The sequence below is a fragment of the Aotus nancymaae genome, unplaced genomic scaffold (genome assembly GCF_030222135.1).
Source record: "Aotus nancymaae isolate 86718 unplaced genomic scaffold, 86718_ANA_hifiasm-v0.15.2.pri h1tg000019l, whole genome shotgun sequence".
Taxonomy (NCBI): domain Eukaryota; kingdom Metazoa; phylum Chordata; class Mammalia; order Primates; family Aotidae; genus Aotus; species Aotus nancymaae.
The window spans coordinates 15968752-15987803 of NW_026988431.1; the positions used below are offsets into that span (position 1 = coordinate 15968752).

General features: G+C 40.6%; 1 protein-coding gene across 3 annotated transcripts in view; it reads right to left on the bottom strand.

The window, feature by feature from the left end:
- The window catches only part of FNDC3B (fibronectin type III domain containing 3B), a 371599-nt gene that overhangs the window by 138521 nt on the left and 214026 nt on the right, over positions 1-19052 (bottom strand). For all 3 annotated transcript variants that reach the window (XM_012466702.2, XM_021674622.2, XM_064378642.1), the window contains exons 5-6: positions 11528-11771; positions 8071-8352 (exon numbers count right to left, since the gene is read on the bottom strand). In XM_012466702.2, coding sequence (XP_012322125.1) covers positions 8071-8352; positions 11528-11771 — 526 coding nt within the window. The remainder of the gene's footprint in view (positions 1-8070; positions 8353-11527; positions 11772-19052) is intronic.

Below are 19052 nucleotides of genomic sequence, written 5' to 3' on the forward strand. Positions count from 1 at the left end.
TTTGCATGCTGTTTGTCTTTTATATGCAAGTGAAAAAATGTGAAGCTTCAAGTATGATTTAATGGGTTAAGACTTCTTCAGATGACAAAAATGTCTCATGTTGCCTGTTTAAAGAATCACGTAGTTAACATCTTTAAAACATTCCAGATTGCAACAAAAATACAAGGGGGAAAGGGCAAAAGGCAAAAGATAGGATAAGTGATGTAATTTAATAAAGACAACTGTATACTCCACTAATTAACAATATGGGCCACCATGGTTTCCTCTTTGTTGAGCTCAATTTGCCTTTGCACTAGTAAAATCAACATCCCAGTGAGGCAAGAAAAAATCATCATACAGGGGTCTTACAGAAAAATAAGTTATTCATAGTTTGATTTCTCCAGCCGTGGGCCTGCAGGATAATAATGTCAAAGTGAGACAGCACATGTTAATGAGCAGCATGCTCCTTATGAAACAGGCTTCTGTCCCCAAAACTATCTCCATCCCACACATAGATAGTCGCAAGGCATTAAAGTCTGCTTGGCCCCTAACTAAAGTCACTCAGAGGCCTCTGCGACTGAGCGATGGATCTGGCAGCCTACACTTACGATGGAAGTGGCGATGGTTAATTGCCCAGTTTCCTGCCAAGAAGAATGTCTCATGTCTCTTGCATTCTGATCCAGGGGTCCCCACTGTCCTTTTAAAAAATAAAAGTTTGGGCTTGTTTGGACTATTTTCACTTTTCAGACTGTACTTGGCAGCCAGATGGATGAATTCCACTGACCTGAGCTCACTTTGAACTTTTCTCATGTTTTCTTGATATTTTTGCCACACTCAGAATTTATACGCAGCTGCAGACAGGTGGAAACACAGAGGATTCATCGTCAACTACAGACTTGAGAGAGAAAGCAATATTGAAACTCTGTCTGGAAACAGTAGAGTGTTCAAATGTAGTAAGGGAAGCACATACTCTGGGGGAAAAGAACCCCGCCAAACTCCAGCCTTCCAAAACACCTCGTCTGAGCATGCCTAGGATATGTGATCACAAGACAGAAAAAGCTTATAAGAGAAAGAGGAAATCTGCCACTTGTGAAGTGCAAAAGCCCCACTCAATATCCTATTTTAATCAGAAAACAGAAAAGCACAAGCATTACTGCCACAGGGAGCCAAGACCAAAAGAGATTCCAAAAGAAAATCTGTCTTGACTCCCAACATTCCAGACCTTATTAAGCACGTCATTCCAGACAAAGGAAACCACAGTCAGCCCTGCACAGGTGGACGCTGCCATGCCCTCTCTCAGAGCTCAAGCCATTCAGCAAGAGGACAGACTCCAAGGACCCAAAGACGGCCACGATCTCAGACCCCCAGAGGGAAAAAACACTGCCCCAACCCTCAGTGCACTACGACTTCTCATTACGAAAAATTACTATTATTGTGAACACACTTTCATGCCACTTTGGGGGAAGCAGAGCTGTAGTCCGATTCTGGTTTCTGAGAAATGATCACAAAATATAGGAAAAGGAAGAGAAAAAATGCCAGGAAGGACCACCTGAGAAAGAGTTAGAACACAAAGAACCGGTAATAAGGAACGCTGCTGGAGTCAGAAGGCAGTCTGCGAACTCTGAAAGAGACATGGACGAGAATAATACCCTCATCACCGGCTTTCAGTGTCACAACCAGAAACTGGGAGTCTACGTGGTGGAATGTGATCTAAAATGCAACCAAGTCTTTGGATTGCTAACAATTCCAAAGGTCAAATGCCAAAAGTATGCTGTATGTTCGTTTTCTTCTATATTTGGAATTCTTACCACGTTGTTCCAATTTTTCCCATAGGGCACTGTAACTTCTAGAAGAGTTCGCATAAGCTGCTACCTATATGTTAGCCACACTAAAGGAACTCTTCTCCCCCTAGTATATATTTATCATTATACAGGTAGTATAAGAAACATGCTTCAACTTAAACCAGGTGTTCCAACTGAATGCCTCCCACCTGCTGCTTTCCCACCCCTGCCATTTATAATCTTGGTTAAAAATTGCTTGGCACTCAAAGGGCCAGCAGTTCTCAAATGCTACTGTGCCTAATTATTACCGGGAGTGCCTGATGAAACACAGATGGGTGGGCCCCGCCTACACAGCCTGTATTCGGTAGGTCTGGAGCAGGTCATAAGGGCACATGTCTCACTGGCTCCTAGATGGTACTGATACTGCTGGCCTGTGAGTAGCCAGGACCCAGGCAAGCGCTGGATCCACGGGAAAGCCTTGTAGAAGGTGACAAGGACCCAGGTCCTCCACTCAAATCAGGAGTTCTAGTGCTCTCTGCTTTCAGAGTGCATGTGTGTACATGTATGTGTAAATGTATGTGTGTGATGTTGTAGGGGTGAAGGGATACTACATTTAAAATGGGTAATTCACACAAGATTGTCTGAAAAAAGAGGCAATCTGCTTATTGATAAGATTTTGAAAATCACTGACCCTAACTCACCGGTTCATTTCACTGAAAGGGAAACTAAGGCTTAGTGAAATGACATGTTCTACGCCAGACAGTCCAAGACAGCAATGATTTAGAATCTTACAATTCCATTATGGTTTTAAAATGTTAAAAGTCATATATAAAAAAGACATCCTCACTCTCGGGGCAAGCCCTAGGAACAAAGTGAAGATCAGCAATGTCAACCACACACAGAACATTTTTATACATAAAAAAGTGTCTGGAGGCCGGGCGCGGGGACTCACGCCTGTAATCCCAGCACTTTGGAAGGCCGAAGTGGGCAGATCACCTGAGGTCAGGAGTTCGAGACTAGCCTGACCAACATGGCAAAACCCCATCTCCACTAAAAATACAAAAATTAGTCTGGCATGTTGGCAAGTGCCTGTAATCCAGGAGAATCACTTTAACCTGGGAGGTGGAAGTTGCAGTGAGTCGAAATTGCACCACTGCACTCCAGCCTGGGTGACAGAACCAGACTGTCTAAAAAAAAAAAAAAAAAAAATTTGGAAATTCTGACTTTGTACTCTTGATGGCCTCTCCCTCCACCATCTGCCCTTACACAAATACATACACACATTATTGGGACTACTTAGGTCTTTTAATATTAGACAGTGGAGACTCATCAAAGCTTCTGTTTTTTACTCTAAATTCACATCGTTCTTTCTAAAACAATACTAGCAGATAATCTAACTCCTTTCTGAGGATGTATGACAAAGAGGCTGCAACTGGCTGAAAATTGAGAAATTTCAGTTAGAAAACTGGATCCTGACTCACTGTATCCCACTCAATAACTTCCTTAAAATATTGTATGCTTTGGTTTCTATCAAGAATAAAATGGAAGAAATGAAGCTTCCCTCTTACTCAATGAAGAGCAACAGAAGCTTTTTTAGCTTCTGCAGTGAATGGCAATGTGACTATTTTAACTGGGTTTTGGCCACAGAACAGGCTCAAGGCCCAGCTCTTGCATAATATTCTGTACACAAGAACAAATTTTTCCATTCCTGTCCTTGAACATCTGTGGACTTGATGCCAAAGCACTGTTCTAAAATCAAATGCTGGAGAGGAAGAGAAAAGTAAGGCAAAAACTCTTGAAATATTTTCCCCTAACTTATCTGCCATCATTATACGTTGAAGAGACAGGTAGGCTTCATAGAGGAGGTGATAATTAAGCTGGCTCTTCAAAGACTGACTTGGAGTTTGCTAGGCAGAGGAACTGAAAGGACAGGCCAAGAAAAGAGAATGAGGCATATTTACAAAAAGGGGCAGAACACAGAGTGTCTGGTGGGGAAATCAGAAGGGCCACGAGAGGTGAGTATGGGTCATATCATGCAGTTTCGGCTTTATTCTCTAGATAGCGGAAAGCACCCCAGAGGTTCTCAAGGTGATTCTATTTAACTGCTGCCACAACAGAGGATGGGCTGGAGCGGAAAATGAATAATCACACGTCCTAAAACATAAGGGGGCCCTTCTGGGAGGTGTCTTAAGGTTCAGAGGGAGCGAAGAGAATCATAAGAAACGCATGAGGAGAGCTAGGGATCGTGAGAAAGAAAGCCCCAAGAGGCTACGCACCAGAGTTCTCTCATCCAGAGCTGTAAGTGCCCTAGGAGGAGGTGAAGCTTGTGAGATCTGGCACCAATTCCACCAGAGAGGACCCCAGGGTATCAGGTGCATTTCTAGCCAGTGGCAACCTTTCTTAAAAGAGTCTGGAAGTGGCCAGGCGCGGTGGCTCATGCCTGTACTGCTAGCATTTTGGGAGGCCGAGGCAGGTGGATCATCTGAGGTCGGGAGTTCGGGACCAGCCTGGCCAATATGGTGAAACCCCATCTCTACTAAAAATACAAAAATTAGCTGAGTGTGGTGGTATTCCTGTAATCCCAGCTACTCGGGATGCTGAGGCAGGAGAATAGCTTGAACCCGGGCAGCGGAGGTTGCAGTGAGCTGAGATCACGCCATTGTACTCCAGCCTGGGCAACAAGAGCAAAACTCTGTCTTTTCAAAAAAAAAAAAAAAAGCCTGGAAGCAACTTTCAGAGATAGTGGTCCAGGAATGCAGTGTTTAGCTTTCAAAATGTAAGGTGGGTTTAAGCAAAGGAAGCCACTTCTGGCTTAAAGGAGAAGAAATGTAGGGGGCTAGGGTGAGGGGAACAGAGCATGAAGGAAGGAGACAGGCCACCAGATGGAGAGTAGAGAGAGATGCCTATTTTGAAGGGCAGCTAACTCAGCTGAGAGGTAATCTTATAATCACAGGAGTCCCGAAGATGAGAGAGACAAGAATACTCAAGTCATAAGGGTTACCATTATGTTAAAGTGTTAAGAACTGAGCAAGGGTATTTTTAATATTTAATAATGGAAATTAAAATGCCCATTTTACCAATGTGAACATGGAGACTCAGGGAAAACTAAAAGGAAATAGTAATTAGCAAGACCTCATTCTAAGCCAATTACTTTATGTCTAATACCAAAGCCCCAACTGTTCTCAGCTCATACCACATCATTAGCGCCAAGGGACCACAAGAAGAGAGAGGCCCCATATTTCCCAGAGAGTACTATGGGACTCTGTCATGCTGGTTTTCCTGAAGGTAATAGGAAATGAAAGGGGAGGCTGGCCACAGAGCAGTTTCCTTGAGCAATGCAACAATTTGTTCCAGGAAAAGGAAATGGTACAATAGCTTCGTGTGTTCAAAAAGAAGGCTTGCTCTGGAAAACAAGGCAATTAAGAAAACAGGACTCATTTAACAATATATACTGAGTACCTACTATGTGTCAGGTATAGTACTAGAAGGAGGGAGAGAATGATGAATAAAACAGATAAAGTCCCTATTCTACACTGTGTACAACTTGATGAGCCATCCTCACTATTATGAAAGTATGATAATTTTCTATCTTGGCTGATTACACATTATCCACACTGGAGGTTTGATTTAAAATAAAAACCACACATGAAGTCAAAACTGGTGTGAAGATTGTGATTTAGTGGCTCTAAAATGGGGTCCATGGATCTCTATTAGTTTTAAAGTTTCTGAAGCACAGTTAACTGAGAGACCCAGGCCTCAAGAGAGAAATTATTGTATCCTCATCTTTCTAATACATCTGTTTATATTAATATAAGTTGTCTGCCTCTTTTACATGTGCTTAATTTTATCACAGGACCAGGCACAAATTTAAAGTTTGTCTTTTTTTAAAGATTTGTTTTCTGCAAGTGGTAAAAAGGTAAAATATTCAAGTAGATTCCCTCAAAAGCAAATAAAGTAAAAAGAAGGAGGCCAGGCGCGGTGGCTCACACCTGCAATCCCAACACTTTGGGAGACCAAGGCGCGTAGATCACAAGGTGAGGAGTTCGAGACCAGCCTGACCAACATGGTAAAACCTTGTCTCTACTAAAAATACAAAAATTAGCTGGGCATGGTGGTGCGCATCTGTAATTCCAGCTACTCAGGAGGCTGAGGCAGGAAAATCACTTGAACATGGGAGGCAGAGGTTTCAGTGAGCCAAAATTGTGCCACTGCATTCCACCTGGGCAACAGAGCAAGACTCTGTCTCAAAAAAAGCGAAGGAAGCCGAGGTGAGCAGATCACTGGAGGTCCAGCCTGGCAAAATCCAATCTCTACTAAAAAGACAAAAATTAGCCAGGCGTGGTGGGATGTGCCTGCAGTCTCAGCTACTCAGGAAGCTGAGGTAGGAGAATGGCTTGAACTCGGGAGGCGGAGGTTGCAGTGAGCCAAGATGGTGCCACTGCACTCCAGGCATGCACAACAGGGTGAGACTCCATCTCAAAAAAAAGTAAAAAGATTTATCTCTTCTGGCCATGAGGACAATTTAACCTAAGTAAAACATTAAAAAAAAAAAAAAACCCGTAAGTCCCATGTCAAGGTTAAGTATATATTCTATTCTTGTGCAAACCACATATGAACCTATTAGGTTTATCATACTAACACTAAGTATAGTTTTAGATTAATCAGGTGGCACTATCAATTTAAGAATCAGTTAAGAAGTCTGTTTCTGGGGCACAGGTGTAGATATCATCTGCAGTAAACTCCAGCAGAAGATACACTGGAAGGATGAGAAAGCAGGAATATAGCCTTTTGGGATCCTTTGAGCCAACAACCACATTTTGAGGCAAACACAACTGAAACATTATGGAACCCATGAACAAGAAGTGCTTTATTCTTTGTCTACTCTACGTGATTCACGTTTGCCTTTTCGCTTTGACAACCAAGAGGCTCAAAGAAATGTATATGGCCCACATCAAGCAACTCTATGGGGACCCTGCCTTCATCTTGTTAATATTTTCCTTCCCTTATCATCTTTCAGCTCCTTAATGCTTACATTTATTTTATCTGTTTCTGTTATATGTGTCTATGTCATTTGCCTGAAATCAATTCTGGTGCAAGGCAAGGTGAAAATTATTAAAGAATGAGTCAAGTAATCACAGTACTTCCAACTTCATAAGCTCTCTGGACACTTTATATATTCTCTCTCACTTTTCTTTGGATGAAAATTCTCTTTAGGAAAACTTATTCCTAATTATTTGGTATAAATTCTTGCATAGTCGTGGTTAAATTGTAACAACTAATTTCAAACTTAGAAATAACAGTATCATTTGACTAAAAATTACTTTATATGAGACCCAGTATCTTCCCTTAAGAGTTGTATAAAACCCTCTTTGGGTTTCTTTTGTATGATACTTATTTATGTTTTGTTTAAGAAATAGAAGAATAACATGTGATAATGGCATAGAGTTTGGAAAATAGAGAAAAGAATAAAGAATTAAAATTAAAAGAACACATATCTATTCACATTTCATTGTATCTTACTATTTCCCTCTCTCATGCTGCCCAAATATTGCACTGTATCTTACTCTTCAGTAAGGAATCCATAAATTCAATGAGTGTTATAATCAGTGAGTGTTATAATCAGATTCCTTACTGTATCTCGGCCAGGTAGAAATGGGCAGTGTGTCTGTGAGAATGTGATTGTGAATGAAAAAGGGAATCTACTTGAAAAATTTATCCTATCTCTAAAAGTTGTTCATGTCTTTGCTTTCCAGTCATTTGTATCTGTAAACTCACCTACCTTATCAAAATGTTACCTTTTTTGCTTCATGTAAGTCATTCTTCCCTATGCCTATATAACAAGCCACTAGTTTTCCTTAATGTGGCATCAAAATAGGCTCTCTCTAAACTACCCCCAAAACTTTATTTAAACACATAAACCTTCCTCTAAATCAAGGTATAATTATTTTGAGATTTAAACTAGCCTACACTTTTGGAAAAATTATCTGTGGATTTCTTCCACATCTGTCTATTCAGAGTGGAACAGCAGAAGTAGGCTAATGTGAAAAGATCTTCAAATACTTGCTACTAAGTAGAAAGTTGCATGGCGTCTGTGACCAAAACGTAGTATTTCTGCCATGAACTATTAATAAAAAACAATGCAATCTTCTTTCTTTCCTAAGAAATAGATCAAAGAAGGTCTACTCAAATATTCTTAGCAAAACAACCAACCACCAGGTAATAATACTCTCATGTAAAAGATGTGGAAACATCATTTGAGATGTCTCCGTCTTGGTAATCCACTCTTTACGGCAAACACCTTGAGCATTACCTTGCAAGTCTGAATCATTTGACTTCGGGCTGCTTCTCGCTCGCCGCTCTGTTTTCTTAATTCCGGGACCGCCGCCGCTGCCGCCCCCGCCGCTGCCGCCGCTGTGGCCCTTCCCGTAGCCATTGTACACTGTTGTGCAGCTGCTTTTGTAGATAGAGGAAGGAGGGCTGTTGAGGCGGTTCTGGCGATCGATCTGGCGGTCTTTCAGTTTTTTGTGTGGAGGCTTGCTGTACTGGTCTTCCCGGGTAATGTAGCTTGACATTCCATACAGTGGTATAATTTCTAAAATGGATGATGATGACAAACCCAAGCTCAGTTTACATTTTCAATAATAAATTATTAAATGGTCAAATGATCTGGCTCCTGAAGGAATCTAAAGTATAAAGTAAGTCTAAAGTATTACTAGAGTATAATACATATTTTTTTAAGAAAATGCCATATACATGATATACATTTAAAGCATTCCTATTTGTTTCTAACCAATCAAGGAATAATCAGTCATCAAAAACTAAACTGTGTGTTCAGAAATTTTCCCACGTTGCGGAGAATACTAAAGATAAGGTTATCCCCAAAGAGTTCATAGTCTAGTTGAATTTATAACTAAGTTTGATTTTCACCTTTTGATATGTTTTCAGTAGTTGCAACACATGAAAAAGTTAGGACAAATAAAATACCCCTTTAAACACGTACTCAAAATCGAGCACTTTAAAAGTCTACTTATTCCTGTTGACAGAATAGTATTTCTATTGGAAAGTATATTGCAATCAATATATAAGTTATTTGTGGCACACAAAAGAGCGAACATTTGAACAAATTTAACTAAGAGAATGAGATGACACATTTCCATTTAAAATAATCAAAGCTCGCAGAATCAGGGGAAATGTTCAAGAAGGAAGTATAAGGATAAAGAAAAGCCGTCTCTGAAATCTGGTGCCAAACATAATAAGCTGTGATCTCAAACTTCTCTTTCGGAGTAATAGAAGGCAAGACAAAAGTCGAATGCCACCCTGACTTTACTATGTACATTTTAAAGTGGCTGAAAAGAAAATAGAAGCCTGCAAACAATCTTATGATCTCGAGACGAAAACTTCATGCTAAATTTAAAGTTTTAAATCAGTCCAAAATTAATTTTAGGAATCAGTAAAAATGACAACGCATGACACAAAGACTGAGTCTTTATATCTCCATAAAAAAAAAAGGGGGTCGCCTCATCTATGGAGTGACCATATAAATTACCATCCAAAGATAAACACTTCTGAGAGTGAAAGAGAGGGCTACCAATAATTTCTTCAAGACAAGAGACCTAAACTAAGACTGTCCCAGGCACAACAGATATGTATGGTTACCCTACATAATTTAACAAAACTGCTGTTTCAATTATTGAATGGTGAAGCTCCACTGTTTCTCACCGTTAACATAGCTAAAGGAAGATTTGTTTTTTAACAACAGTTGTTTTGTTAAAAAACAAATCTTCATGAGAGAACCAGTTTGTACTAGACAATGTGTCAAAACAAGTAGAATGCTATTCAGAGAGTATATATCCAAATAATCGATGTCAAAATATACCAGAAAGATAGTAAATGTTCTAAATGCCACGATGCAGTACACATGAGATATGACATATTCACCGTTGGCACTAATAATCTTTTTAAACATGTTGAAAACTTTTAAAACTCTTGTAGTTTAGAAATTTAGAAAATTAATATTTAAATTGCTTTTAGGTATGTACACTAAGAACTAAGGTAAGAAAATATAAAAATGGCTTATTTATAAAGGGAAGAGATTTTGTTTTCTTTAATTTGAAATCAATGAAGGCATTTTTATTTGTATACATTATTGTTCTATGTTATTTTAATGGAGTTAGACCCAAATACACCGTAAAATGATGAGACTACAATTTTGCTTAACTCTAATAATGATTTAAATTATACTGTTGTCCTGCCTAAAATTGCAAAGGACAGCATTTACAAAACAGTGACTATGTGGCATCCTACTAACAGATTGCTAAAATAAGGCAGGTTAGACATATACCAGCAATCAATGAGTCAGTCATCAAGCCTTTCATGTCAATAGAGCTCAGATGTAGCCAGAAAACTCTGAGAAATACTCAATCATTTAACAAATGTTGTGTCAAAGCACTGAATACATATTTTAAAAAACTGCCACTAACTAAAGTTTTTCAGTTTTTATCCAAATGTTCTCAAAGTATATGCCCACTACTTGATGTTTTCTTGGTGTTACGTCACATGGAAAAAAGATCAAATTAATAGGAAGTTACTGATGCTGCTGTGAAATCAAAGTACTGATTTCATGTTTTGCTATCATCCCCTTACACTCTATTATAAAAGCACCTGATTAATGTGAATTATGCCAAATTTCTCTGACTACTAAAAAAACAAATAAATAAAACTCACATACAGTCAAATTCTATCCCTAAGTTACAACAATATATTTCACTTAAAATACCATGTCAAAAAAGTTTTTTCTGTGAATAAAAATAATTACAATGTGAGATGAACAGGGAAACACACACACACACACACACACACACACGCACACACACACATAATTATTAAAAGAAAGGTGATAACTTGCTCAAAAATTCTATAGTATAACAGGCATTTTTTCTACAATTTATCTAAACCAACATAATAAATGTCTGAAGCAGTAAAATGCTTCCATTCATTGTCAGACTCAGAAGAAAATCTCTTTGCAAAGTCCTGGAGGTTAAAGTCTAATTTTACCCTCACTTATCTGGTTTCTTAGTATTCATTTTGATAGAGAAAGCCTTCAGACTAAACTAATACCAAGGTCAAAACTTTAAAAAGATATAATGTTGGTGGCTCTCAGGCTGTTTTCATGTCCAGGTAAGTATCTGCTTAACAACCAGTGAAACTGTGGCTGCACTAATGGCTGGTCTTAAAGTAAAAGCAGGTTCAGGAAGGCCGTATCAACAGCCAGGGGATTTTTTAGTTCTGCCAACATCACAACACAGAGCCTTTTAGGAAACCCAAAGGTTGTTGAGACTTCACAATCTTCAAACATTGAAAATGGGGCACAAAACACTTTTAAATTTCCCTTTAACTAGTAGACCATATGGAAGCCAAAGAAATGACGGGCCTCAGGTATGCATCAGGTCACTCTCACATAAAAACGTGCTTTCAGGACATGGGAACGATGTCACACTGCCACTTTTCTAAAAGTCCTTGATCTTGTGAGGTGGGGGTTGGGGCAGAATTTGGGAAAACTGAAAGAAAGAAAAAGAACTAAACCCACAAAGTCATTTTTGCAAGGTACCATTCAGGACAAAGGAAGCTAGGAATTCCCCATGACTTTTAAAAACCAGCTAGATCCTTTTCTACTACACTTATTTCACAAGAAACAAAGGGCCACCTTGAACTATTGAAATGCTGTAACCAGTTTCAACAGCTCCTGATGCCAAGGCAAATCTACTCACCTTGCTCACCATATATTGTGTGGGGAAGATGATGCTGGGGAAAAAACTGAGGCGGCATATCTCCAGGTCCGGTAACAGGTGGGTAGTAAGCCGTGTGTGAGTTATGAATAAAATGTGGATGATGAGTCAGATAGGGAGGGAGATGATGGGTTGGAGACATGGCTGAGGGGTAGCTTGGGGGATAACACTCAGGAGACTGGGGTGTGACCACCACCCGGCGGACGCCAGTACTGTCTTCAATCACCTAAAGAAAAACACAAAAGGGAAGAACGCAGTACACATTAGCAGTCGATGAACATAGAGAGAATTAGTAACTTTCTCTTTAATTTTACTTTTCTCTTCCACCATAGAAAAAAACAAATGCATGTTATATTCTGGTTCTCTAGTTCTACTAGTTAAATGAGTTCTGAAGTAATACCATGTGACTATTAAAACTTACAAAAACAAATTATTCATCCACACCTGATTCTGATCCCATGTTAACTTTTTGAAGAGATCAGTATTTGATAATAAATCTTGGTTTTATCTTAAAATTTTCACTGGCTTCATCCATCACAAGTGAATTTACTGTGTGCTTAAACTGATTTTAGGAGTGACTTCTGAGCTTAACTATCAGTTCAGGGGTTTTCCAGAAAGATGCTTTCTGTGCCACATGAGTACTTTTCCAGGGCTGGGCTTCTAGACACACCTGACAACATTCTGCCCCATTCCCACTTTTTTTTTTTTTTTCTTTAAGACAGAGTCTCGCTCCGTCGCCAGGCTGGAGTGCAGTGGCGCGATCTCGGCTCACTGCAACTTCCGCCTCCTGGGTTCAAGCAATTCTCCTGCCTCAGCCTCCCGAGTAGCTGGGACTACAGGTGCATGCCGCTATGCCCAGCTAATTTTTATATTTTCAGTAGAGACGGGGTTTCACCATGTTGGCCAGGACGGTCTCGATCTCTTGACCTCGTGATCCGCCTGCCTTGGGCTCCCAAAGTGCTGGGATTACAGGCTTGAACCACAGCGCCCGGCCTCCATTCCCACTTTCATATGCACAGTTCCATCATCATCATCAGGGCCATAGGAAACAAAGGGGGCATTAACGTCAGAAGCCATAAATGTGCCCTAAAAGATTATTAAATCTGGGACTGAGGACATGGATGAAATGAGGGATTCTGACGAAAGAAAAACTTGAGTAACCCCAAATCAGTATGGATACCTTTGCACCCCAGATGTCCTGATGATGAATGCTGGGAAAGAAGACGCTTAGAAAAGCAACCTGTTATGAGTAAAGCAAGCCAATCAATACTCTACCCATTCTTTCTCCAATTATTTGTTCCTTTTATTATTTTTTTTAGAGATGGGATTTTGTTGTGTTGCCCAGGCTGAAGCACAGCGGCTACGCACAGGTGTGATCCATCAGGTACTACATCCTTGAACTGGCCTCAAGTCATCTTCCTGCCTCAGTCTCCAACGTAGCTGGGACTACAGGCATGCGCCGCCGTGCCCAGCTTCTCTGAATGTTTTTAAATTCATCCAAGAAAAGCAACGAAGGCAGCACAATGCCAATATTTACTGCCTCTGTGTCCAGCATCATGCTACCAGCTCCTATGAGCCAACAATGTTGGTGAGACACAATGAAAGAAATAACTAACACAACAGATACCATGATCAAAAGGTAAAGCTGTAGGGTATAGAGAATGAGAACACGAGATGGGAGAATCAGGAAAGGCTTCAGGGACCTCAAAGAATTGGCAGGGCTTGGACAGCTGAGAGACAGTCTCTGGGTCACGGCACTGCAAGGAAGGGGACATAGAGTAAACTTGGCAGCCAGAGCCAGGCCGCCAAGGAGACATGCCAGCTGATCTAATCAAATGCGTGAGACAATCAGGCACACACTCTGACAGGAAGTTGTTTTTTTTAAAAAAAAAAAAAAAAAAAAATCTAAATACCCCACAAAACTGACCTTCTATATTGAAATGGATTTCTCATTATACCTCAGAAGGTTGATTATAGGTCAAACTAAAATGACTTTATCATGTTTAAAACATCCTAACAACAAAAAACTATACTTAGCTTCATATTTCAAAAGTACTGCTTAAGCCAGATTGGCAAGTCTACCGATGTTTATGTTATACTTTACTGTACAAAACAGGTTTAGTTTGAATTAACAGCCATTAATCCTTACGTTAAAAAAAAAAACAAAAATCTTGGCCGGGTGCGGTGGCTCATGTCTGTAATTCCAGCACTTTGGGAGGCCGAGGCTGGTGGATCACGAGGTCAGGAGATCAAGACCATCTGGGCCAACATGGTGAAACCTCACCTTTACTAAAAATACGAACAAATTAGCTGGGCATGGTGGTGCACGCCTGTAGTCCTAGCTACTCAGGAGGCTGAGGCAGGAGAATTGCTTGAACCCAGGAGGTGGAGGTTGCAGTGAGCCGAGATTGCGTCACTGCACTACAGCCTGGACAACAGTGTGAGACTCTGTCTCAAACAAAAAAACACGCAAAAATCTTCACATTCATTAATAAATCAAAACAAATGTTTCTACTGTGTTACCAGTTCATTAATAAGACAATATTACCTATTTAAAATTAAGATTCCTAGTCAGATGCCTAGGACACAGCTTTTCAAGTAATCTTTAAAAAATCTAATCTCTTCTGGGCCTTGGCAAGCTAATCACACTAACCCCATTTATGAATGCACAGCAGCTAATTTACAAGCGTATGTGAAGTGGGTACTTAAACCATGACATTGGAAATTCTCATGCATGTATTGATAATTATCATCAAAGCTTCATCTATTTTGTCTAAAACGTAGAACTGGATGCTGTTTGGTAGCACACGTTGTACGATGTTAGTATAAACATGTCATGAATTTTTCCTACCATCTGACACAAACATGCATTATCCTCTACTAGCTATTAAGAAAAAAAGGCATATTCTCGATGTTTCTCTTTCATGGAACCTTCATTCAATCCTGGAAGAACCATAGAAGTATTTGTTTTTGGCCGGGTGCGGTGGCTCATGCCTGTAATCCCAGCACTGTGGGAGGCCAAGGCGGGCAGATCACGAGGTCAAGAGATCAAGACCATCCTGGCCAACATAGTGAAATCCCATCTACTAAAAATACAAAAATTAGCTGGGTGTGGTGGCGCGTGGCTATAGACCCAGCTACTCGGGAGGCTGAGGCAGGAGAATTGCTTGAACCCAGGAGGCGGAGGTTGCAGTGAGCCGAGATCCCGCCACTGCACTCCAGCCTGGCGCCTGGCGACAGAGCAAGACTCTGTCTCAAAAAAATAAGAAGTATTTGTTTTCTAGAGGTTTACAATCTTTATTCTTTAATTCAGTGTAAATCTTCCAATAATCACCCAGCAACTTGGACAACTGATCACGTAGAACAAGAAAGGGAATCTCACTATTAAGAGGAACTTAAGAGGAACTCTTTGGACTTTTAAACAAAAATATTTATAATGAAAAGAATTTATTTTTATCATTTTATTATATAATTTTGGACCTGTTAACAAAATGATTTTTTAAAAAAGTTTATCGAAAAGCATTAACTTTCTAAAGTTTTTTTTGAAGTAGCTTTTTGAAGCCACAAATTGCCTGCACATATAAAAATTGCTTGACAATTTCATTATTCTGTGGGATTTGTAAAAGGTTTTTATTTACATGTGCATGCATAATGAAACCCTTTTAGAAACCTGTTCTTAACAAACTCAAACCTGTCTTATCATTAAAAATATTTGTTTTTAAAAAGCGAAATATTGGCCAGGTACCATGGCTCACATCTGTAATCCCAGCACTTTGGGAGGCTGAGGCGGGTGGATCGCCTGAGACCAGTCTGGTAGACATGGTGAAACCCCATCTCTACTAAAAATACAAACAAAATTAGCTGGGCACGGTGGTGTGCACCTGTAATCCCAGCTACTCGGGAGGCTGAGGCAGGGGAATTGCTTGAACCTGGGAGGCAGAGGTTGCAGTGAGCCGAGATCGCACCACTGCACTCTAGCCTGGGTGACAGAGCAAGTCACCATCTCAAAAAAAGAAAAAGTGAAATATTAATTCTAAAATAGTAGAAATTTAAAAAATATGTGCTGAATATTTTCACCATTTTTCTATAACATAAATCACAACATATTTAGTTATCCAATTCAGTTTTGATCTACATCTAAGGCAATTATGCCTAAGTTCCCCCCCAAAATAAGAAAGTCTGAGGAGCAATAACAATGCACAAAATAACTGGCAACTAAAGAAATGGTGGCAGTAACATTCTTTAATAAAGATGGTTCATAAATAAATATATTACTGTAGTCAAATTTAGACATCAGACAGAATTCAGTCCAAAACACCTGAGGCAAAAAAATATGGCTTCAGTCTTTGTAGACTATGGAAAAGGACAAATTCATTTCCTTTTAGGGGGCAGGAAATTGTGACAATGTCCAGAGGCAGACAAATCACCTGTATTCAATTCAACCATTATTTCCTGACACATACTATGTGCTAAGGACTGGATATTCAAAGATGAGAAAAAGTAAGTGCTCAACGGTAAGACACATCCACACAGCCTAAGAATATAAAGAGAAAAGTTAGACTAAGTCCTAGTAAGTGCTGTTACAGAAAGCAGAAGTAGGGTGATTTCAGAAATCAGAGTAAGTACTCTTCATTTAAATTTTTTCCAGCTCTGTGACTCACTTATGTATCCTCTCCAGGGAAGCACAGAGCCTTGGAAATGATCATTATGCCGGGTTCTCAGACTGCCACCTATCATGGGCTGACTTATGTGTCCCCAATTCCTATGTTGACATTCTGATGCTCACTACTTCAGAATCTGACTGTATTTGGAGATACAGCCTTTTAAGTAGATAATTATGGTAAAATGAGGTCATATAGGTAGACTCTAATCCAAGAGTATCTATATAAGAGAGGATTTATGACACAGACATGCACAAAGGGGGAGCACCATGTAAAGAAACCAAAGGAAGATGGCTGATATGGTTTGAGTGTGTCCCCATCCAAACCTCACCTTGACTTCCCACATGTTGTTGGAGGGACCAGGTGGGAGGTAACTGAATCATGAGGACTGGTCTTGCTGTTCTCATGAAAGTGAGTAAGTCTCACAAGATCTGTAGTTTTAAAAACAGGAGTCTCCCTGTACAACCTCTCTTGTTTCTTTGCCTGCTGCCATCCATGTAACACTTGACTTGCTCCTCCTTGCCTTCCACAATGATTGTGAGGCTTCCTCAGCCACATAGAACTGTAAGTCCAATTAAACCCGTTTCCTTTTTAAATTTCCCAGTCTTGGGTACATCTTTATTAGCGGCATGAAAACAGACTAATACAGTAAATTGGTACCAGAAGAGTGGGGCGTTGCTGAAAAGATACCTGAAAATGTAGAAGCAACTTTAGAACTCGGTAACAGGCAAAGGTTGGAACAATTTGCAGGGCTCAGAAGGCAGGAAAATGTGGGGAAGTCTGGAACTCCCTAGAGACTTGAATGGCTTTGATCAAAATGCTGATACTGTTGTGAACAATAAGGCCCAGGCTGAGATGGTCTTAGACAGAGATGAGGAACTTGTTGGGAACTGGAGGAAAGGTGGTTTCTGTTATGTTTTAGAAAAGGGACTGGCGGCATTTTGTCCCTGCCCTAGAGATCTGTGGAACTTTGAACCTGAAAGAGATGACTTAGGGTGTCTGGCAGAAGAAATCTCTAAACAGCAGAGCATTCAAGAGGTGACCTGGGTGTTGTTAAAGGATTAAGTTTTATAAGGAAAACAAAGCATAAAAGTTTGGAAAATTTGCAGCCTGACAAAGAGATAGAAAAGAATATCCCATTTTCTGAGAAGAAATTCAAGCCTGCTGCAGAAAATTGCATAAATAATGAGGAACTGAATATTAATCCCCAAGACAATGGGGAAAATGTCTCCAGGGCGTATCAGAGGTCTTCACAGCAGCCCCTCCCATCACAGGCCTGGAGACTTCAGAGGATAAAATGGTTTCTTGGGCCAGGCCCAGGGTCCCTGTGCTGAGTGCAGTCTAGGGACTTGGCACCCGGCATCCCAGACACTCAAGTCATGACTGAAAGGGGCCATGGTACAGCTCGGGCTGTGGCTTCAGAGGGTGCAAGTCCCAAGCTATGGTCGCTTCCATGTGGTGTTGGGCCTGCGAGTACACAGAGGTCAACAATTGAAGTTCGGGAACCTCCACCTAGATTTCATAGGATGTACGGAAATACCTGGATGTCCAGGCAGAAGTTTGTGCAAGGATGGGGCTCTCATTAAAAACCTCTGCTAGGGCATTATGCGAGGGAAATGTGGGGTAGGAGGCCGCACAGAGTCCCTACTGGGGCACTGTCTAGTAGAGCTGTGAGAAGAGGGCTACCATCCTCCAGACTGCAGAATGGTAGATCCACCAACAGCTTGCACCACATGCCTGGAAAAGCTGCAAACACTCAACACCAGCCCATGAAAGCAACCAGAAAGGAGGCTGTACCCTGCAAAACCACAGAGGCAGAGCTGCCCAAGACTATGGGAACCCACTTCTTGCATCAGTGTGACCTGGATGTGAGACATGGAGTCAAAGGAGATCATTTTGGAGATTTAACATTTGACTGCCCTACTGGATTTTGGACTTGCATGGGGCCTGTAGCCCCTTCGTTTGGGGCAATTTCTCCCATTTTGAATGGCTATAGTTACCCAATACCTGTACCCCCATTGTATCTAGGCAGTAACTAACTTGCTCTTCATTTATAGGCTCATCGGCAGACAGGTGGAAGGGACTTGTCTCAGATGAGACTTTGGACTTCTGAGTTAATACTGAAATGAGTTAAGACTTTGGGGGACTGTCAGGAAGGCATGATTGGTTTTGTAATGTGAGGACATTAGGGAGGTTTGGGAGGGTCCAGGGACATAATGATATGGTTTGGCTGTGTCCCCACCCAAATCTCATCTTGAATTCCCACATGTTGTGGGAGGGACCCAGTGGGAAGTAACTAAATCATGGGAGGAGGTCTTCCCCATGCTGTTCTCATGACAGTGAATAAGTCTCATGGGATCTGATGGTTTTGAAGAACAAGAGTCTCCTTGCACAAGCTCCTTTTTTTTTTTTTTTTTGCCTGCTGTCATCCATGTAAGATGTGACTTGCTCTTCCTTGCCTTCTGCCATGATTGTGAGGCTTCTCCAGCCATATGGCATTGTAAGTCTAGTGAAACCTCTTTCTTATGTAAATTTCCCAGTCTTGTGAATGTCTTTATCAGCAGCTTGAAATCAGACAAATACAATGTCCATCTACAAGCCAAGGAGAGAAGCCTTAGAAGAAGCCAGCTAATCCTGCTGACACCTTGATCTTGGACTTCCATCCTCTAGAATGGTAAGAAAATAAATCCCTCTTGTGTAAACTACCCAGTCTGTGGTACTCTGTTATGGTACCCCTAGTAATATACCCCTCAGAACACAAAGCTCAATCCAGCACTTTCTTCTACCTTAAGTTCTACAAGCCTTGTCTAATTTAAAAACAAGCAAACAAAAACTCTTTTTAAAAA